At 46.6% G+C, this 22901-nt stretch overlaps 1 protein-coding gene across 2 annotated transcripts in view; it reads left to right on the top strand.

The window, feature by feature from the left end:
• The window catches only part of LOC146335655 (stomatin), a 38320-nt gene that overhangs the window by 6387 nt on the left and 9032 nt on the right, over positions 1 to 22901 (top strand). For both annotated transcript variants that reach the window (XM_084821058.1, XM_084821059.1), the window contains exons 2-4: positions 4397 to 4500; positions 6721 to 6793; positions 9600 to 9682. In XM_084821058.1, the coding sequence (XP_084677184.1) occupies positions 4397 to 4500; positions 6721 to 6793; positions 9600 to 9682 (260 nt within the window). The remainder of the gene's footprint in view (positions 1 to 4396; positions 4501 to 6720; positions 6794 to 9599; positions 9683 to 22901) is intronic.

Here is a 22901-nt window from a genome sequence, read left to right as displayed (position 1 = left end):
CCAGACAAGTTCTTACCACTGCTTGGATATACTTAGAGGATAGCTTATTTTCCCTCTGATGCTAAACATGTTCTGCCCCATTGTAAGATTTGTATGTGTCATGTTATAGTTTACAAGGGCTGGAGTTCTCACGTCCCTTGCCTGATCCCTTCTTTTTCAGTGTGGTAAATCTTGGAGAGAAAGTCTGTAGTCTTGTTGAAGTCAACAAGGTTACTGTCAGTTTAACGTCAATTAAATCAGGGTCACCGTTGTTCTTATCTTTTTACACTCTATAGCTGAAGTATCTATTATATCAGACCTTAGCATGCCAGGCCTTGGCAATTAGTGATGTCTGCTTGGACTTGCGACCTCTGCAGTTAATATTCTATAAGCAGCTCAGTTCTGTCTGATTAAAGAGACCCGCTCTTTGCAAAGCGGTAGCTTTTTTCCTCCCGTACATTAGACTATATCACTCCTTAAAACACTGCTTCCCGTTACCAGCACCACTGCCAATACGAAATAAAACAGCAGCAAAATTAGATTAATTTGCAGCGTTTCCACGCTTTCCTCTTGGCGTGAAACAAATGATCTGCAACAAACTTGGCATGATAAAATTCCAGTTCAGCCTTGTAATCGTAATCTGTAGTAAAAACTTCCTCCAGGCATATCTCCACTGTTCTTGGGGCAGAGAGCTAGGGGAACTGCATGGCTGATACTTTGTTCTCCCTTCCAGCCTTACAAAGCTCCTGGCTCTACAACTAGGTATCTTATATATCAGGGTAGCCAAGATATTTTGCTGCCTGAGGCACAGCAGCAATTGGTGCTGCCCACCCAAGTCAAGGTGCATAGTTCCCATATTTAGCTGAATTATTTTGGTGCATGTGGCAGAAAAGGCTATAAGCACCTCCTCCCTTCCAGTAGTAATACAAGAACAACGAGGTAAATAACTAATAGTTTGCTGCCCTTTTATGACACCCAAAATGTGCTGCCTGAGGTGACCACCTCACTCTGCCTCATGGTAGGGCTGGCCCTGATATATATACAATTGAGAGTTTGCAAACAAAGGGTTTTGAACAGTGGAGGCTGGTGGCTCCAATGTCAGTGGGACAGTGAATCCACTCCGGGTTTCAGTTAGGACCAGTCAGAACTCTAAAGGAGCTAGCGAAGGTGCTCCACACTTTGGATATCTGCTTTAGAGTTCTGACTGGTTCTGACTGAAATCTAGAGTGGATGCATTGCCCCACTGACATTGGAGCCACCAGCCTCCACTGGTTTTAAACATTATTTTTGTACAGTGCCTAGCACATATTAGACCATTTTATAAATAACAAATGCAGATAACCATTTATTATGTGACCCTAAACATAATTTCAAAAATTAAAAAAATAAGCATATAATTATCAGTTCAGCATACAACAATCAACATAAATCTATCGTCCACACCAGCTTCATAAAATGCACAAACTGTTGTGCAAATTATAAGAGTAAATGTGCAATTGACAGTATGGATTGCTCAGATACAACTTTAGGTATGAGTCAGCTCCTTGTAAGTGTTGCTGGGCTTGGCTTCCACTTCTGACAAGTATACGCTTGTTAGACCTGGTGAAGACATAACACTTACCTGTGGCAAGCCCTAACCATGATCAAACCATGATCAACTGCATTAACCCTAGTTAAGATCCTACAGGTTCACTGAAACCATGGTTTAACTTACTGAACGAAGCCCAGCCCCCAAAGGGTGTCCATCTGGAGATACCAGTGAAATATCCCTGTTACCTTGTAAGTGGAGAAGAACTGTCTTAACTATGGTGTGCTTGGTACAGGCATCATGCTTAACTGTGGTTTGAAAGCCCACCAAATCCTGCTTTTGGTTCCTGGTTAGTCCTTAAACCATGGTTTATGTATTCTGATGCAACACTTAACCATGGTTAAGGAAAACAAACCATGGTTAAGCATTGGGCTTAGAAATGAGAACTGGCCTGCCAATAGCAGATAACTATTCTCCCCTATCCCATAGAAGTCCTGGAGACACTGCAGGACAAACATATTCTTGTGTGCAATCTCATACAGTGTGTGTTCTCTAGGAGAAGTGTAGCTGCAGTAGAAGATGGATACACCCAGCTACATTTTGTTTTCTGTTTTCTTGATTCCCATAGATAAATGCAAGTCCAGGAACAATTGTGGCAGTGGCTCTTGGGACACCCCTGAGAGCTCTGTGTACATTCCTGAATATGAACTCTTGGCTGGTAGAAGACATTTTCCTTCTTCTGGAAGGGGATAATGATAAAGAACAATTACGATCAATTAACATTTCTCTTTCCATAAGCTTCAAGCTGATCTTATGCTTTCTTGCATGTGACCATTCAAAATATGAAGGTGGTTCTGTTTGGTTTTGGGGTGTGGGGGGTTGTTTGGTTCTCTCTCTCTCTCTCTCTCTCTCTGTCTCTCTCTCTCAGACATGCACACACACCCCTAAAATAAAGAAAGTAAACTGAAGAAAGAATGGATCTAGGCTTTGGAAGGTGGAAGAACAACGAGCAAACTCAACCTTCCATTATTGACAGAGTCATGGTGACCATGCAGAAACCTGGTTCAGTCCCTGGCACCTCCAGTATTTGGTATCAGGTGATGGGAAAGACCTTGGGTTTTTGCCTCAGACCCTGGAGACTCTCTGCCAGTCAGAGTAGGACAAACAGCCTGATCTGGAGCATCTCTATACCAGCCTAAAATCCCGCATTTAAAACAGGGCTTTCTGCTTCCGTTTTAATTGCAGGATCACAATGGACTCCCTTTACACATGCTACCTTTCGCCCCTCCTTCTCCCCTGAGTCTTCGATCTGTTTCATTATACAGCTGCTAGATGGCGCTGTGGTCTAGCTCTTCTTATTGTGGGTTTTCCTCTTTTCACAAGGGAACTCAAGTGCTGTAATTTGATAGCTCATTATCTCCAATCTTTTAAAAAATGGAATAAAGGTCATTTAGTGCAGGAGACGCCCTGGAGGGTGACGACATACCCAATCTCAATAGCAGGATAAAAGCTCCATGTGGAGAAGCCTCTAGGCTAAGGCCGTTTTCTACACTCCTAACACCAAAATCTCTGCAATCAGTGTGTTAGTGTCCTTTACTCCTCAAACCTGACCCCCAAACCTATAACCTGGGCTCAGCTTTTCACACTTTAAAAAAAGTATATGTCTGTGTTTCTCCTCATCTCTTTCCTATTCTTTTTTTCTCCCCTGTTCCTTTCTCCCTTCTCTTTGTAGAATACAGTGTTGGGACTCTCCAGTCTAGTATTCTGTTCCCAGCTGTGGTCAGCCAGAAAAGCAAGGGCTTTCCTCTATTGTTTGCCTGGCAGTATCAGGAGGGCAACAGCTTTTGAAGTTCAAGGTCCATTAAGCTATCCTGACTACTGACCTCCTCCTCTTCCTCCTCCAGATTTCTCTGACCCTAAGGCTAAAGACCACTGCCAGATCTTTTGGTAACAAATTCTATGTTAGCATGTGAAGAAATACTTTTCTCTCGGTTTGTCCTGAACATGCTGCCAATAAGGCGCATCGCTCCTGACCCACAGGTTTGCCTTATGTGTGTGTGTCTGTGTGTGTGTTACAGACCCAATGGCTTCTCTCAGTTGAAAGGTTTAAATATATGAAGAGCTCCTTATGGCCGTTTGGATTCTGTTCTGAATGCCCTGACTGTGCAACTGCTCGAGGTTTGCTGAACGGCTTCAATTCAAACTTGTATGCGCTTCTTCATGCCTGCGTGTATTCTACAGTTCTGTGCAGAAATTGGTACTGAGGGCAGAAATTGGCATCCTGGGAAACTCTGTTGACATCTTTCCATTCCTCCCTCACCTGGATTTTCATCCCCCCCACCACCAAATCAGTCAGCATTCTGCATGCTCAGTTCTCCACGAGAGGCTGCTTTTTTGTCCCCCTGCATTTCTTTTCCCTGAAGGTTCTTGGCATTCTGCAAATCTTGGGACTGCCCCGAGTTTGCTGATATCTCCCTCTTGTGTGTGTGTTGCGCCATTTTGACCACATAAGGATCGGCCCTGGTAGAATTGAGATTGCTCTGGGTATATATGGTGATAATGGAGACCAAGTGGAGGGTAAGAAGCAGTCCTGTAGATGTCTCCTCAGGAGTAAGTCCTGCTGAGTTCACTGATGCTTACTCCCAGATAAGTGAGTACAACAGCCTTCTCTGACCTGTTGCCTTCCAGATGTGCTGGACTACAAGTCCTATCACCCCAGCCATCATGGATGATGGGAGTTGTCATCTGAGACACCTAGAGGGCACTCGGTTGGAGAAGCCAGACGAATAGGATTGCAACCAGAATTTTTGATAAGAAGCACATGAAAGTAATAAAACTTTGCACTTAACTTCCTAAAATATGTGCCCTTTTTTCTTTCTCACTTTCCAGAGGGCTCTTTTAGTGGCCTGGGCGTGTGCGGATGGATCCTGGTCATTTTTTCATTCTTCTTTGTCGTTGTGACTTTCCCCCTATCCATCTGGCTGTGCATAAAGGTAAAAAAAAAGTTTGTTTGTTTGTTTATTTATTGCATTTATATCCCACCCTTTTTCCTCTTGCAAGGAACCCAAGGCGGCTAAAAAAAAAAAAAGTTTCTTAAAAAGTATTTATCATATAGGATTCTCAGTGCCAGCTCCAGGTTTTGCAGGGCCCTTTGGCAAGACACCCTCTGTGGGTGCCCTCCTTCAAGGAGCCTTTCTTCTCACCACCTTGGTCACCAGCAGCTATGGCGTCTCGCCCCCTTTCTCATCATCGCTACCGTGTGCTCGCTCGCTCGCACGCAGGGCTGGCCTTCTCGTGAGGCAGGGAGAATCCCTTGCTCAGGATTGGGAGGGGCGGAGGATCGTGCCCCCCTCCTTGCCGGCAGGACCTCTGCAGGCACTGCTGCTGCACCAGCCTCACAAATGCCACAGCAGGAGAGCAGCGAGCAGGGGCTCCTTGGAGAAGCAGCCCCCGCCCATCTCTCACTCAGAGTCCTCTTGCAAACTGAGAGATGAGGTGGGTGGGCACTCTAGGAAGGCCGCCCGCCCGCCCAGACGAGGCCGGATGGGCAAGCAGCCTCTCTGGAGACCTGCGTCAGCTGCATGAAGCGGCCGGCACACCTCTCTGGAAAGGCTACCCCCCAGATCTCTTGTTTGGGGGACTCTCCCCAAATGAGGGATCAGGCGGACAGGGGGCTTCTCCAGAGAGGCGCAAGAGCGGTCCTTCCTCGAAGCCCCGGAGCCTGCCTGCACAGGAGCTGCCGCAGAGGCTGCTGGAGTGGCAGCAGTATACGTCCTCCCGTCTCGGTGGGACATCTTGTGCCGCCCCTGCTTGATAGGCAGTGAGAAAGGAGGCCCTGGCATCTCCTGCTCCACCTTCTCACTACCACCCCTGTCCAGGCCAGAGCCAGGAGAACAAGCAGGTTGCAGTGGGGAGGAAGACAAGCGAGTCCCAGGGGCTGTTGTCAGTGGGCCCCTGCTGGAACTGCATGCAGGCGAATGACTGGACTGACAGAGGAGAGATGGATTGCTCTGCTCCTCCTCTGCCCTGGCATGGAAACCAGGCAGCCTGCCAAGCCCTCTCCTTTGTGGCCGGTGTGGAAATGCAGCACGCGGGTGCAAGATCCTGGCCTCCTCTGCCTGCTCCCAGCAGGCCAGTAAACACTTTTGCAGGCTGGTAATGTCGGTGGGCTTATTTTTCAAGCCTCATCTAAATGGCTTCCTTGGCATGGGCCATAGTTCAGTGGCAGAGCACATGCCAGGTGAGGAAACGTAGGAGGCTGCCTTAGAGCCAGTCAGATCATTTCTCCATCTGGCCCAGTGTTGTCAGCTCCCAACCGGAAGCAACTCTCCATGGTCTGAGGCAGAGAAAGGCCCTTCCAGTCATCTGTTACTGGTGGAGGCTGGTGGGTTTGATGTCAATGGGGCGGTGAATCAACTCCAGGCTTCAGTCAGAACCAGTCAGGGCCGGCCCAAGATAGTTTGCTGCCTTTGCAGCAAATGGTGCTACTCGCCCACCCAAGTCAATAGTACCCATATTTAGCTGAATTGTTTTGGTACATGTGGCAGAAAAGGCCATAAGCGCCTCTCCCCCTCTATGGAAGTAGAAATACAAGAACAACAAGGTAGATAACTAACAATTTGCTGCCCTTTTATGACACCCAAAAGTTGCTGCCTGAGGCAACTGCCTCGCTCTGCCTCATGATAGGGCCGGCCCTGATATAGATACGTGATTAAGAGCTTGCAAGCAAAGGGTTTTAAACACTTTGAGATCACTGCTTTAGAGTTCTGACTGGTTCTGACCGGAGCAAATTCACTGCCCCACTGACATACGAGCCACCAGCCTCCCACTGCCAGTTACCTATTGTTTTTAAGTGGAAAAGCCAGAATTGCATCCGAGGCCGCTTGAGACCTCAGGTTCAGCTGCAACAAAGAAGAATGTTATAATATTTCCCCATGTTTCTATGAAAAGGGGCAGCGTTGTTCCTTCCTCCTAAGCTTGATGAAATTTGTGACCTTTTGCATTGCTGCGATATCCCATGCTCTAAAATTAGTCCCCTTTTAACATCCAGTTTCTCTTCTCCTCCCCCACACTCCACCCCGCCCCACCAGTATTGTATCCTGCCTGTGCTAGATGTGAATGTCACAAAAATAGCACAAAAATAGGCCGAAGTGTGATAGAAAAAACCCCCACACAGCTGGAAAAGCAATCTGTGACTTCCTTTTTCATCATAGATTGTCAAAGAATATGAGCGAGCCATCATATTTCGGCTGGGGCGGATCCTCAAAGGAGGCGCGAAAGGGCCAGGTGAGCGTTCTTTACATTGTGGTCCTGCATAGAGTTAAGGGCCGCGGTGGCTTAGTGGTTAAGACGCTGAACTGCAGACCGGAAGGTCAGCAGGACAGCAGTTCGAGACCCGAGTGCTGCGTGACGGAGTGAGCTCCCGTCTTCAGTCCCAGCTCCTGCCAGCCTAGCAGTTCGAAAGCAAGAAATTGCAAGTAGATAAATAGGTACCGCTTCAGCGGGAAAGGTAACAGCGTTCCATGCACCTCGGTGTTCAGTCATGCCGGCCACATGACCACGGAAGCATCTTCGGACAGCGCTGGCTCTTCGGCTTAGAAACGGGGATGAGCACCGCACCCTAGAGTCGGACACGACTGGTTGGGGACACCTTTACCTTTACCTGCATAGAGTGGAGTGTTTTTGCTGGACAATCAAATTGGGGGGGGGTGCAAATATTGTATCCTGCCCTGTCATGAGGGACCAGGGTGGCTAACGGCAGTTTAGGGTGTAGTCCTATGCATGGGAGTTGTAGGACTTTTTTCTGTCTACACATGCATAGGATTGCACCCTTAACTGCATAAATAGACCCTGTGGGATAGGACACCGTTTTAGAGGGCTGGTCTCCACAAAAACACAGAACCCTTTCTAGCAGGTCAGTTACCAACTGACCAAAAAAGACCTGACCTGCTTTGGTGCCTTTCACAGTAGCCTGGTGGGTAGAAATCAGCAGGCGAACCTCTTCACTGCACAGAGATCAGCATTTATCACCTACTCATTTCTGCTGGATTTCTGTAACGTGCTGTACTTGTGGCTGCCTGTATATCCAGTTTGGAAACTCCGACTGGTACAAAATATGGCAGCCGGGTTGGTCTCTGGGACACCTCATGGAGACCATATTACACCAGTTTTAAAATTTTTACGCTGGCTGCCAATTTGTTTCCGGACAAAATATAAAGTGTTGGTTCTTACTTTTCAGGCCTTACATGGTCTAGGCCCAAGGTACCTTAGGGAGCACCTTCTCCCCTACGTCCCAGTCCGCCACCTAAGGTCCTCTGAGGGCTCTCTGCTGCGGCTGCCTAATGTGAGATTGGTGGCCACACGCAAGAGGACCTTTTTATTTATTTTATTATTTATTATTAAATTTATTAATCGCCCATCTGGCTGGTCACCCAGCCACTCTGGGCGATGTACAACATACCATAAAACAATTCAAACAATAAAATTCTACCATAAATTTTTTTTAAAATACCCTAACCCACCCCAAATGCCTGCCTGAACAACCACGTTTTTAATGCACTACGGAAGCTCATTAAAGAGGGGGCATGACAGAGTTCCCTAGGGAGGGAGTTCCACAGAGTGGGGGCCACCACAGAAAAGGCGCTCTCCCTCGTCCCCACCAGTCTAGCTGTCCTGGCTGATGGGACAGAGAGAAGGCCATCCGAGGCTGATCTTGTTAAGCGGCCTGTCTGGTGTTGCTGGAGGCGCTCCTTAAGATAGGCTGGGCCGGAACCATATAGGGTTTTAAAGGTCAAAACCAACACCTTGAATTTGGCCCGGAAAACAACTGGTAACCAGTGCAACTCCTTCAGCACTGGAGTGATGTGATCTCGCCGGCAGCTGCCTTTAATCAGGCAAGCTGCCGCGTTCTGTACCAGCTGCAGTTTCCGAACCGTCTTCAAGGGTAACCCCACGTAGAGCGCATTACAGTAGTCTAAACGAGAGGAGACCAGGGCATGTACTACCGATGGGAGCAGATGGTCGGGAAGGAAGGGGCGCAGCTGCCTTAACAGATGGAGTTGATACAGTGCTGTCCGGCTCACAGCTGACACCTGAGCCTCCATGGACAGCTGGGAGTCCAAAACGACCCCCAGGCTGCAGACCTGGTCTTTCAAGGGTAGCCGTACCCCATTCAACACCAGGTCAACATCCCCCAACCTCCTCTTGTCTCCCACCAAAAGTACCTCGGTCTTGTCAGGGTTCAGCTTCAGCCTATTCCTCCCCATCCAGCCACTCACCGTCTCCAGACATTTGGACAGGGATTCTACGGCCAACCTTGCTGAAGATTTAAACGAGAGGTAGAGCTGCGTGTCATCCGCATATTGATGACACCGCACCCCAGACCTCCTGATGATAGCCCCCAGCGGCTTCACATAGATGTTAAGTAGCATCGGGGAGAGGATGGAACCCTGTGGCACCCCACAAGTTAAGTGGCCACGGGTCTGAAACCTCCTCTCCCAGTGCTACCCTCTGGTGCCTGCCGGAGAGGAAGGACCTTTTCCTTTGCCGCTCCTCAGTTGTGGAATGACCTGCCGGTTGAAATGTGCCTGCTGACCTCTTTGAATGTTTTAAAGCAGGAATTAAAGGCTCTCTTATCCTGGCAGGCCTTCCCCTTTTAGAATTCTTATTCCTCCTTGTTGATGGTTATATACTGTTACTGTGCTGCATCATTTTTATTGTTGGGTTTCTTGTTAAATTGTTTTTAACTTTGTAGGCCGCCTAGAGTATTTTGTGAATGGGTGGGTTATAAATTGAATAAAAAAAAAAATCAAGCTGATGTTCAAAGCCGTAGCTAGAAGCGCTGCTTGAAAAGTTGACAGCTGTCTCCCTTCAGCTGATGGAGGGCCAGGTGCAGAGGTTTTCCCCACTTGCCTCCTTTTCCTGGCTCCCTTTCTCGCTCTTTTTCTCTCCTGCATTTGCAACATGACACAAGTCTTGTCTGGTGCAATAAGGCCCAACTGCTGCAGTGCTGAGAGTTTCAACATACCTCCCTGCCCCTCTCTTGTCTCTGCAGAGCAGCTGAATTTAACGTCTGCCATTTCTTTTCCTGCAGGTCTCTTTTTTGTCTTGCCCTGCACAGACAACATTATCAAAGTGGACATGAGGACTATATCATTTGATATACCCCCGCAGGAAGTAAGTGTTCCCTTTCTTTGGCCCCTTCCCTGCCTTTGGAATGCCAGATATAAATAGGCTGGGCTCGTCTCTCCTCTCCCCTCTCCCCATCTGGCCAGCTCGCGTTCACAGCCTCGAATCTCAGGACGGTACAGCTGGTATAGCATAGAGGCCGACCTATGAATTGGGAAGCTTCTGATTCCAATCATGCCTCTGGCATCAGCTCCTTGGGCAAGCTGCCATGCTTCAGCCCCTAGTAAGGCCTACCTTACAGGGCAGTTGTTAGGATTACGGGGATAATGCGTGTGAAGTGCTATCTGAACGCTAAGTCATAGCAACAGGATTCTTTCTCCCCAAAGTAAGTTCTCGTCTAGTCACTGTTATTGCACAGAGAGCTCTCCTGGAATTAGTCCAAGTTGCCGCTTCAGCCCACTCACAACAACAGCTAGGCAGTCCAGCGAGGTGCCATCACGATTTCCAGCCTCTGCTGGGAAAGCCCAGCTCCGAGCCGTGAAAGAGCTCCTGTCTCTTTAAGAGGTGCGGTGGATTCCTGTGTCTTGCATCATTCAAGAACATCATATCCTGTCCCAGGGTGGGAGGAAAGGCAGCCCCTGGGAGCTCCTCTGTGCTATGGCACAGTTTCTCCTGCTGCTTCTCTCAAAGCAGACTGCTTGCAATCACGGCTGGATTGATGGGCTCCTTTTTCACGCCCATCAGCCGCACTGCCAGTCACCTGCAGTGGCTTTCTGTAGACGGTAACTGTTGCAGAACTGGTTCCGGATTAATTGGCTAGAAGCCTAATAATAATTGGGCGTTGTGTCTTTGCTGCTGTGGGCCTCTGGTTGCCCAGCTGCCTCCCTCCCGCCCCTTTCCTCCTGGCTCTTCACATTTTCTTCCAGTTAGATTAGGTGTCCTTGCATTTTTTGCAAGCGACAGTGCAGCCCGCATTTTTTTCTTTGGGAATCCGGCGGGGTGGTGCTGAAGGATTTTCGTTTGTTCCCATCCCATTCTGCGTAGATCAAAAGCTGCGTTTCTCACAAGATGGTTGCAAGACACTGAAAAATCCCAGCATGAAATCCTAATATTTTGATGCCCCGGGGGAGATAATCTAGATGATGCAGTCTCCTGGGGACATAACCTGCTTGGCATATTTTCCTGCCCATGCCTCACTGAAATAATAATTAAAAAATGGGTATATTATAGGAAATGGTGAAAACTGTGAAAATAAGAATGGCCATAGTCTTGCACAGTTCCTGTTCATTTCAGTGGGGTTTCTTTGGGGGACTTTGTGAGCTAGCTCTGCCTCCTGTTGTCCCTTAATGGCATCTGACATCAGCTGAGATAGTTCAATCGGGCTGCCATGTGCCTGAGGCATCGCTCGCTGAAGGCAGTGCAACCAAACTATAAATTCTGGTCCTAATTTGAGATGTGGTTCTTGCCCTTTAAAGCCCGAAATTCCGGGAAGGGGGGGGGGGGCTTTGTACTTTAAGGGCTGCCTTCTCTGAGAAGGGGGGGGGGGAGACAGACTGTTTTCCATATCCGAGATCCTACCCCATGTTCCCCTGCTACCTAAAGTACAACCGATGGCTGCAAGGAAGAAGCAGAGCCTTTCCTGTAGTGGCACTTGATAGTATTGATACATTGATAGTATGTCCTTCCCATGGAAGCTCGCCTAGCACCTTTTGCTGAATGTCTTTTGGTGCGTGGCATGGAGTTGGCTGTTTCATGATGGTCAGCTGCTGAGTTGTCTACTGCTGCTGGGGTTTTTGGATACCTCTTACTTCCTCAGTGTTTTGTGAGATTATACCTCTGTGCTTTTTGGGGTCAGCTTTGCATTTTCTGCTTGATGGCATTCTGTGCTTTCCTGCCATTTTTATATTTATTGTATTATTAACATTTATAGGATCTGTTTGATGGTTTGACGGCATAATTTTGTTTTATTGACGTTGGCTGCTCTGGTTTCTTTTGTGGAAGATTATGTTAATTCAATAATGAACCATGCACAGTTTTTTCTAGGGTGCTGTAAAAAGATTAGAACAACACAACACCTTCCTGCAGGTTTATGATCTGATAGACCCAATGCAACAGGAAAAAGGCATGGGAAGGAATCAGGAGAACAAGCAAATTCAGGCATTGGTTTTTCATAGTTACATAAAGAAAAAGTAGCATATACTTTCAAAAAAACCCTGGAAACGTAAGCCACCATTCATGAGATCCTCAAGAAACTGGAAGGCAATTGCTTGTACAGGACAGCACATCCTTTCTTGTAGGCAGGCCTCATGAGCATATGCAGCTTTTATTCTTTCAAGATGTCTTTAAATCCAAAGTGGCTTCCAAAGCTACAGAAGTAAAAACAGATTTTAAAGACATTACATCCTTAAATAAGATTGCCAGAACACTGAAATACCTTCACACAGCAGTACTAAAATCAGTTGAAGGCCTGGGCAAATTTAAAAAAAAAAAACTTGGCCTGGCACCTGAAACTAATCAAACTAAGTGCTGGGAGAAAATTCCACAGTCAGGCACCACCACTAAAAAGGCCCTTACTGCTCATCTGGTCTCTGGTGGCACGGCCATCTGACCTGCATTGGCTGCAGCAGACTCTGAGTTGGAGCAAATTATGGGGCAATCCAAAAGGCAACAAAGCCAGCAAATGGTAATGCACAAAAGTTCCAGTCCAGTATGGGATCAGGCAAAGACAGAGGTGGTCCAGATACAAGCAGAGGTCAAGGCACAGTTAAGCAAAAAATTACCATACACAGTTCAGAAGCAGAGTCAAACGGGAATCCAAGGGTCAGTAGCACAGAAGATCGATCACAAGGCAAGGTCCAGAAAGCAAGGTACAAGGCACAGGCACTGATGAACAACATTGTTCCAGCACTGGTTAAATCTGCAGTGAAGGCTTTTAAATCCAAAGCCTGCTGAGCCCCATCCAGAACTCAGCTGCAGTAATCAGAGCTCCCTGTTCAGAGCCCTACTCCTGAGGAGTCACTTTCTCCTGAGGAGTCCTGCTTTGCAAGCGAGCACTCCTCCTCACAGGGGCCCTACTGGCCTGTCGCTTGAGATGACGACGCTCCTGGGGGCCAGGGGGTTGTTCAGCCTCAGAGGCAGAGTCCCCTCCTCCTGACAGGGACGGACCTGCAACCATCATCCCCAAGGGTCGGGACTCCTGCTGCTCTGGTGGCAGTATCTGATCTGGGGTGCCCTGGGTTTCTGGGGGCTCCAGCTGAGGAAAACTCCAGTGGGCTGTCAAGGTTCTGCTTATGACCTGGACACCCTGAGCAACCCCTTAAGGCTCTCTTGCCTCCTTAAGAGTCCCACCTTCCTTCTTCTAAATTTCCCCTCCCCAGTAACATGGGGTTTAGGCTGTAGACATGGGGTGATTGACACACCAGACACAGGGTTTAACCACAACAGTTTACTGGTAAATTTAAAGCAAACAAATTGCAACTAAAGGTATTTACACAATAGAGCTGAGTGGATACAAAGGGCATTAAAAGAAAACAAAAGTTGCAAAACGCAAGCTCCTTTACCCTAGCTGCCCTTAGACTTTTCTAGGCTGATTCTTCCTGCTCGCTCTTCAAGACTCTGCTCTCACTTCAGGCCCTGGCTCTCACTGGCTCTCTCGCTCCCTTTATATACCCTCCTCCCTCAAAACCGAAAGTACAGCTTCCAACCTGAAGAAATGAAACTTAGGTGGAGAAATGAAACTGACACTTAACCGGAGAAATGAAACTACTCCTCTCAGGGTTACCCCTCCCAACAGAAAACGCTAGGCCTTTAAGCCTGACATTTTTTTTTTCCTTTGGCCTTTCCTCAGACCTTCACAGGGGCCATGACACCATCTGAATAAGGGCCTCTGATTCAGATCTTACCACTCAGGTAGGGTCATGTGGAAGGAGGTGGAGCCATTCATATTAGGCACTTGATGAAAGTTACTATTAGGGCCCTCAACCTGGGCAGACTCCTTACTGGAGTTGAACTGGAGCTGCAACAATAAGTAACCAACATAGGTGTGTGTAGGAAGCTGTAGTATTAAAAATGTTGAGGACTAGTAACTTATTTGCAAGGCTGCTATATTACCCTGTCAGTCTTATGATTTGCGCGGTCAAGGGCATCGCTCCATCTATATACCATGGAAACCAATTGACAGAACCACCGGCCTGTGATTACCTTCTTTGTATTCCTTAAAATAGAAACAACTGTGACGGTGGCCATATTTACATAACACAGACCTTTACTCGGGTTTGATTCTAAACAAGATTAAATACGCCTGACCATCAGGCTTTTCGGAGACTCGTGTTTCACCCACTCTGCAGTTGAGAAAGCGTGGCGGGTGGCGGGGAGCAGCTGGCAAATGCACAGCAGCCACAAAAGAAGCACTCGCTCCCCTCCGTCACCCACACACACAATCAGTTTCAAAAGTAACATGGAACTCTGCCCTTTTCAGAATGTGTTGAGTCTCTTTTTGGGGTGGGGTGTTCTTTTAAGAAATGATTAAATGTGTGTCTTTCTCCATCTTCCTGACATCCTGTCTTGTTCCTTTCTCTCGGTGTTGAGACTTCCTTCTTGTGAACACAGCATTTTCCTCCTTCTCTCCTTGTCCCCTTCCGGCATTGTGGTGGTAGATTGTGAGTCTGCAAGCTTAGACCTGTCTTGCTTGTCTGCAGCATGAGCCAGTGGTTTTTGAACTGTCCCACTCCCAGCACAACCCCTGTGGTTCCTCGGAAACTTCTTGAAGATTCTTCAACGGGCAGTTCAGTAATGGCAAACAAACGTCCCTGTAGGGCAGTTTATCCTCTGCTACTGATTTTGTGCTGCAATGTCCAGCCATACAGGGAGAGCTGTGTGTGTTCAACAGTGCATTGTGGAGTGACAGGGAGATCCCACAGGTTTGGCCATGCTCTGCATGAACTGATTGTGCCGCATGCCCTGGGAACCTCTACGAAAGGGGTGGGCAGACTTCCAGCTTGTTTGACCTACTGTATCTTTTACTAGACCCATAAGCTCCACCAATCAGAACCAGGTGTAAAAGACCTACACTTAGCATTAAAGGACATTGTGCCTCTAAGCATGTTCTCAGACAAGGAATTTGTTTTCAGTATCAGAACAGAAATGAGCTCACAAGCTTTTCACACGGAAGTCCACTCCTGGTTCCCCCAACCTCTCTTCATGTCAGCATCTAATTTGGGCAGGGGACACACACATCATTTTGTTGTTGCTACTGTTAAACGATTGGGAGTCAGAAATCTTTCCCAACATAGGATTGTCTGTTGCGGAGAAACCCGGCCCTTTTTAGGCCTGAAGGATCCCTGCAACGGACCTAGCTTGGCTTGCATTTGTGAGCTGAGCCACACAATAGTTCCTGAAACGTCACCAAGGGTTTTTTGTGCAAAATGGCAGCTGTAAATAGTGCGATTTGTGCAAATTGGACTATTTGCGACTGCGATTTTGCACAAATTGCACTATTAATGGCCGCCATTTTGCACACATTGCTATTTGTGCAACCCCCCAAAGACGCGCTGAGTCAGGCCGACTTGCGGATGATTGATCCGGAGTCCAGGGGACCGTGCCAGTGAAAACTCGTTAAGCTCTACTCCCCAAATGGATTCCTCCAATATCCCCATGCTAGCAGGGGCATTGCTAGGCCTATTTGCCATGGCTCTGGGTTTTTTTCTCAGCTTAATTGACATGCTGGGGAAATTTTTCAAGGGGCATTGCGTCTGGGGAGGGGAGGGTTAACCTTCCCCTCCCTGTGTGCTATGGCTCCCCCAAATCTCCCGTCCACCTGGTAAACTTAGAAAAAAAACACCGTCCATCAATGCCAATGGAAGCTTTTTCTAAGTTTAATTCCATGGGATGGGAGCAGTGTTCTTCTAGGGGGGAGATAAGTTTATGTGTGTCAGGGGCAGGCAGGGGAATGAGTTGGCAAGGAAGACGGAGAAAAGTGTTTTTTCCCTCCTAAAAGGTTAACCAATCTGGGCAGGAGGTTCTTCTGCAGGTACCCCACATGTGTGTTAGATCCTGGTCTTGTGTGTGAGTGTATCTGGGTGTGATCATGTTTTTTTGTGTGTTTCCTTGCCCTGTATTATGGCGCATCGAGAGGTGGTACATCACATAGGGCTCTGTGCCCTTCTCTGCTTGTGTCTTTCTCTCGATGTTGGGGTTTGGAGGAAAAGTCACCAGTCCCACCACATGGAGAGACAACCCCAGAAACTGCAGAACAGAGAGACACACACACACACACACACACACACACACACCCTTCCACACCCTCCCTGCCTGTGCCACCTCTTCACTTTCCCAGGCTTCCTCTGTCTCCTCGATGCTGCCCAGCCCTGCCTGCCTCCATCTTTCCCCAACCCCAAATCTTCCTGCTCCTTTCTTCCAACCTTCCCCTCTCCTTTCCTTCCTAATCGTCTTCCTTGCTCCCTTTCCTCTACCCCACTCTCTTAGCACTGCTGCCCTGCTTATCCGCTATTGACAAGGCAGGATTTCATCTGGAGCAGGCTTCCTACCACCCACAGTAGCTGAAAGGTCCTTTGCTCCCTCATACAACGCCGCCCTTTCTCCCTTTCTGCCCCTTATGCCTGGAACACCTTCCCTGAGCACCTAGTTGTGGCTACCTCTCTCTTTGTTCAAATCCCTCTTCTAGACCCACAAAGCCTTTGGCTTAACGCCCTGCTCCACACCTGTAAAGAAGCCAAAGTCCACATTAATGGCATTGGTTTGTATTCATCCCTTATTATCCTGGCCTTGCCCCCACCCCTCCCTCTTCTGTCTTCTCCTCCTACTCCTGTCAGAGTGGTGCAGTGGATGGAGTCAATTTTGGGAACTACGGGAGACCCAAGATTCAAATCCCTTTTAGCTATGAAGCTTCCTGAGCGACTGGCAATCACTATCTATCCTTCAGCATAACTTTGTAGGGCTGTTGGGTGGGGGAGAATCCTATGAATGTCACCCTGAGCTCCTTGGAACAAGGGTGGGATACATCTGGGGTGACTTTATAAGGATACATTTAGACTGTAAGTTCTTCAGGGCAGGGGTCTGTTTTGTTTCTATTAACTCCATAAAGTGATGTGTGTGCTGATTGCTACTATAGATTTATTTATTTATATATAACATTTGTATACCGCTCTATATCTAAACAGATTCCAGAGTGGTGAACAACAAGGGATAAAATGATAAAAAGAATGAAACACAATTTTTTTTTTTTTTAAGAGTGCCAATAAAACCATGGCTGGTCGACCAAGGAGGGCTTCCTGGAAAAGAGCTATTTTCAGGAGGTGCTGAAAACAACACAGCAATGGTGCCTGCCTGACTTCCAGAGGCAGGGAGTTCCATAGGAAGGGGGCCACCACACTGAAGGCTCTTCTCCAGGTGGCCTCCAGTTGGGCCATAGGCCCATGTGGAACCACCAGGAGCAGGCCCCCTGATGACCTCAGTGACCGGCCAGGTTGGTAAGAGAGAAGGCGCTCTCTCAGGTATCCTGGTCCCAAGTGGTTTAGGGCTTGATATGCTAGTACCGAAACTTTAAACCTGGCCCAGTAGTGAATAGAATTACTGGAGAAATGCACTGCTTCCTCCTTCTAAGAGGCTGTTACGAACATGGCACAGCCCAAGACATTTGGGTGCCCTTGGAAACCGCCCGGCAATTAAGCTGATGGCGCCACCAAGTTCACTGCTGCAACACACTCACTTCCCCTTTCTTGAAGGGATTAGACGTTCTGAAGAATCAGGGCAGCACTTGTGGCTTGAGCACAAACAAATCAGGAAACTTATTGCTGAGAACTGGTGGGGAGTCAGTCCGCAGACTGCGTGTGACAAAGAATCAAATGCTGGCTTGGCTATCACTGTTTGGCTTCCTCTGTGCAGCGGGAATTGTAAGGTGGGAATTGAGTAAGCTCCTCTCTTGTAATATACTGCATGTGATCTAAGGGGCCTTGGAGGATGTACACTTTGGGCAAAGGCGCCCATGGTGTTTTTAGAGCAATAGGCCTGATTTAGAAGCGCTCTCCCTGCATTCTGCCCAAACCCGCCTATTCTTCTCCAGAGCTGAGCTTCGAATTTTTTTAGAAAATCCGTTCTGCAAGTTTGCTACAGAAGTCGGCTGTCTGCCATGCTGATTGGCTGCCCCTCTCAACCCAGTGATGTAACCAAGCGACCGCCAGTCTTGCATTTTAATGAGCGGATGAGTGAGTGGATAAAAAGCTTGTAACTCTTTCAAAAAGCATCCACTCTGATGCACGGGGAAGGGAGAAGATGGTGACAGTTGATCTTAATATCCCTTGTCAGGGTGAGCCTGGGGGCACCATATTGCAGAAGCTCCAATCATTCATGGGGGAAGGTGGGGCTGGGAGATGCCCCTCCACTACATGGCTGCTGGCATAAGGGATGCTGCGAGGTTTCATCTCATCTCCCGGGCTTTCCAAAATTTCCATGGAATCACTGGAAGATTAACGTGTCATCAGTATGCTGGTGACACTCAGCTCTATCTTGCATTCCCATCTTCTGGTAATAGCATTAATCCTGGGATGACCAGGTGAAGGCAGTGGCTGGAAGTCCCTTTTACTAGGTTCAGCTGGTGTGCCAGTTGTGGGTATTTCCTACAAAGATGAGGCTTCTTTCGTGCCTTATTTAGAAATAACACTCTCAACATAGGGCTGCCTTTGAAGATGGTCCCAACGGACCACACACTCCACATTTATATCATCTTCATTGACTCCCAATGAATTTCCAGGCTCAATCGAAGTCCTGGTTCTGACCTTTTAAAGCTCGGGACCAGGACACCTTAAGAACAGCTTCTTCCTGAAAGAGTCGGCCCAAGTTATGAGATCAAGATCTGAAGCCATGCTTTTCACCATACTGCCATCAGAGATTCAATGGATGGATGCAAGACAACTTGCCTTTTCCATAACAGCATTGGGACTATGGGTCAAGCTACACCAAGGGTGACAAACCTGTCACCTCCCAGGCATTTGGCAGCACATGATGAGTTTTAATCAGCCCTGGATGTGTCTTTAGTTATGACTGATAGTTCAGTGTTGTTTTTAGTTACATGTTGTTTGTGTATGACACGATACGATACTTTATTGCTTAAAGCCATAGGCCATCACAATGTGCATTAAAAAGAGAGAGAGAGAGAGAGAGAAAGAGAGAAAACAGTACAGTCACATATTTGTATATACATAAATTTATACATCCAACAGAATCATCCCTAGTAGGCTGTTTGGGCTTTGGCACGTATTTTCCTTGCTGCCAAGGCAAATTTTGCTACCTGGGCAGTGATGAAAGCATCAGTGCCAGCAAGAAGGACACATATATGTTCTAAAAGTGTTCTATTTAGGAGGCTCTGGGAAATAACGGCAAAAGATTTATGCCTAGGATGGCCATAGAGAGAGCATCTTAGTAAGTAATGAGAGACATCTTCAACTTCCCCAGACCCACAGATACAGTGTCTCTGATGGACTGGGGTATTGTCAAATCTTCCCTCCAAGAAGGCAGAAGGCATGCACTGTAGACGCAATGCTGTAAATGATTTCCATAAGCGAGGCACAGTCAGAGTTGTAAAGTAACTCTCCAGACCAAATGACATCTTATATAATGGGTACCAGCAAGAATAAGGAATTTGTGAGATTGTAACCAAATCCATCCACTTAGAATAAAGATAATTTTTTTCTTTAAGCCTCTGCTTTACTCTATCAGAAGGGAAAGAAGGAAAGGACTCAGTATCAATTCCATAAGCTTGCAACATAGGTTTGGTCAGGTTTACCCAAGACTTTTGGGATGGGGTCTGAAGTTGCTCTTGAAAGCATTTTTTTGGAAGGCGGGAATCGCTCATATGGTCAACTTGAGCCAATACAAAGCGAGAGCAGCATAAATAGATGTTTTAACTGAAATCAATCCTACTTCTGTCCTTAGAAGGGCCCCAGGTGTACTCCGGGGGACAGTTAAGAGAGATCTCATAAAAGAGTTCTGAACCACCTCAAAAATAGAGGCATTCGTGTATCCCTATACCTCAGTCCCATACGTTAGTTGTGAAACTACCTTCTTCTGAAATATCTCAACTGCAGGGGCAACCAAACTTCCCCCTTGTGATTGAGAGAACTGAAGGAGAGATTGAGTAGGCTGGGATGATTTCAGCTTAATTACATCTAGATGTTGTCTCCACGAAGGTCGGGCATTGAAATTAAGGCCCAAATATCTAAAGTTGTTTATTTGTTCAATGGATTCATTGTCCAACTTCCACATGTATGTTTTCCTTTTCTTCCCAAATACTACAATTTTAGTCTTAGCATAGTTAATAGACAAATGCTCTGTTGTGCAAAATGTACTCAACTTTCTCAAGAGCCTTCGCATACCAATTAATGTAGTGGAAATCATTGCGATATCATCCGCATATAGGAAGACTGAGAGTTTAACACCCTGAATAGAAGCTGGGAAGCATCCCAAATCACTCAGTTCTTGTACAATGCTATTAATATAAAAATTAAAAAGAAAAGGGGCCAATAAACATCCCTGACGCACTCCTTTATCAGTTGGGATGCTTTCTGATAACAATCCATTCGCCCCCAGCCTAACTCTAAGACTAGTGTCAGAGTGAAGCATTTGGATTAAAAGAAACAGCCTTCTATCAATGTTTGTGGCAGATAGCTTTTGCCACAAACGATCTCTATCTACAAGGTCAAAGGCTGAACTAAAATCCACAAAAGTAACAACTCTTTTCTATCATGCTGAGAATATTTCTGTATTAGGTGATGGAGAACAAAACACTGGTCTGTTGTAGATTTCCCCTTTGCAAACCCGGCCTGTTCTTCAGCTAAAATCAAGTTTTCAGCTGCCCAAGACTCTAATTTCTGTAGAAGATATTTAGTATATAATTTTGAAACAACATTAAGCAGACTGATTGGTCTAAAATTATTTGGATCTGCTTTAGAGCCTCTCTTGTGAATAGGAACAACACTCACTTCCCAGCCCTGGGGGATTTTTCCATACTGGTTTATATAAGTAAACGTTTTAGCAAGAATTGGGCACCACCAAGTAGAATTAGATGTAAACATTTCACCAGGAAGCATATCCTCTCCAGGGGCCTTTTTAGGAGGCAGGGAGGCAATCAAATCATGCACTTCATCCCAGGTTACTGGTTCCTAATCAGGGCAGGCAGAGAAAGACAAAAAATCCCTGCCGTGAAGGGGATCAGATGGGGTCCCAACAAAATATTGTCTAAACAAGGCTGAAAAGTGAGCTGGCCACTGTGAAGAAGTAATTTGATTATCAATAGAGCCATGATGTCTCCTTGTCCCTTTTGTCACTAACATCCAGAATCTAGCTGAATCTCTTTCTAGAATTGCCAGCCCTAGCTCCATCCAGGATTGTCATATACATACTCGTTCTTTTTCTGGCACAGGAGATTTTTATACTCTTTGTGCAAGCTGATGTACACAGTAAAATTTTCTAAGGAGTCTTCTTGCCTCAATTTCCTGATTGCTCCTGCCAGCCTACGTTTCTGGTCAGTGCACCGTTTATCAAACCAGCCCTGACTAGTGTGCAGGCCTGGAAAAGGAGCTTTAGTAGTGACCACAAATGGTCTAAGTTCTTTCACTATTTTCCCAGAAGTTCCCAGGGGGTCCAGGGAGGTAAAAAATTCCTCTCTCAAAGATAACATCTTGGGGGTTGCTAGAAATAAATTTATTTCTTCTTGCAGCTTCCCATTCCAACACAGTCTTTTTTCTCCCTGAGTTATTAAATTATTTTCAGAAGCGAAAATGAGGGGAACGTTTCCAGTTGGTAACGAAAGACACATCTGAATTGGCATGTGATCACTCTCTGGTCTAGTAAGGACTTTAAAATTGTTGAAAAAGAATAGAGCCGATTGTGAGAGGATCATAAAATCTATCACACTCCTGCCTCTTGGGCCAATATATGTATATAAGTTCGAATCTGGGTTTATATCTGTCCCATTACATATATATAAGTGAAACTTAACAACAAGAGCAAAGAGGAATTGACCAGCTTTAAGCCCTAAATCCTTAGAATTTCTAGTAGGGAGAGAAGCTAGATCGTCTGGAGTAAGTCCCATTTTCTCACCGATTTTACAGTTGTTTTGTCCTATTCTAGCATTCATATCACCTGCTACCAAGATTTTGGGGTCAGCCTGTATTTCAAATAGGGTGGAGAGGGCCCGATCAAGTTCATTCCATATGGAGGTATCTTCATACTTTGAATTCTGCAGGGGAGAATATACATTTACTAAAAAAAAAGGTCAGACCTGAAGGCCAATCCACCTGAAGAATTAAGATGTTACTACTATCGTTTACAGCAAGCTGTAAAATATTTGGGTTATTATCCACTGAAACCATAGTCGCTAGACCGCCCCGGGCACAGCCTCTACTATCTGATTTGCTAGCTGGTTGGGTATACACAAGGTATCCTGGAAAAGTGGGAACAGTCGTAGTGGTAGCCCAGGTTTCTTGAATAAAAAGAACTTCAAACACAGTGCAAACTTTTTTAAAATTCTCATCTACCAGCTTGAAGGCCCATCCTGCAACATTCCAAGAGAGTAATCTAATAGAAATAGCAGTGCCAACCTGTGGAGTGGAAGATGGCCCATGGTCAGCATGGACCAGCCCTCTTAATGCTGACAGCGGCTTGTTTGTGGAGTCCTGTTGCTTCAGATATAATTCCGCTATCCCTATCTCCACATGGCCTGTCTATTGCTGGGGTCTGAGAGGGTGGAGTTGACTGCTGTTCGCATGCGAATTCTAGCCCTATGAAGTGTCCATCAGCTATACAGTTCTGTGCTGCATGGTTTGAAGGTGTTTGAAGATGGGGCGGGACAGTGGCCCTTTTTTTCAGAGGCTGTGCAGGAAGGCGGGGTGGTAAATTTATTTGTGCTGTAACTTTTTGAAGTTTGATTTGAAAGAATCCCAGCTCAGTTAAATTTGATTTTCCTAAAGAGATGAACTTGAGAGGCTCAGTAGCAGAAAGTGGCAAGGAGGATGGTGTCAGGCAGTGCTGTGGCTGTATTGCGATTTGCTCATCTGCAGCCTTTTTCTCCAAGGAGTTTAAATTAGATGGGTTTCAGTAATCCTTTGTTGTTTGTGTATATTGTCTGTGTGCTTTTATGTGCTTTTCTGTAAATGGCTTTTAAACTTTTTACATTGTATTTAATGTTTTAACTTCTCTAAACCGCCCAGAGAGCTTTGGCTATGGGGCGGTATAGAAATGCAATAAAAATAAA

Source organism: Heloderma suspectum, chromosome 14 (genome assembly GCF_057233095.1).
Source record: "Heloderma suspectum isolate Gila_16-S chromosome 14, 16-S_ref, whole genome shotgun sequence".
Classification (NCBI taxonomy): domain Eukaryota; kingdom Metazoa; phylum Chordata; class Lepidosauria; order Squamata; family Helodermatidae; genus Heloderma; species Heloderma suspectum.
The sequence above is the reverse complement of the archived record's forward strand: the minus strand, read 5'-3'. Positions and strand labels throughout refer to the sequence as shown.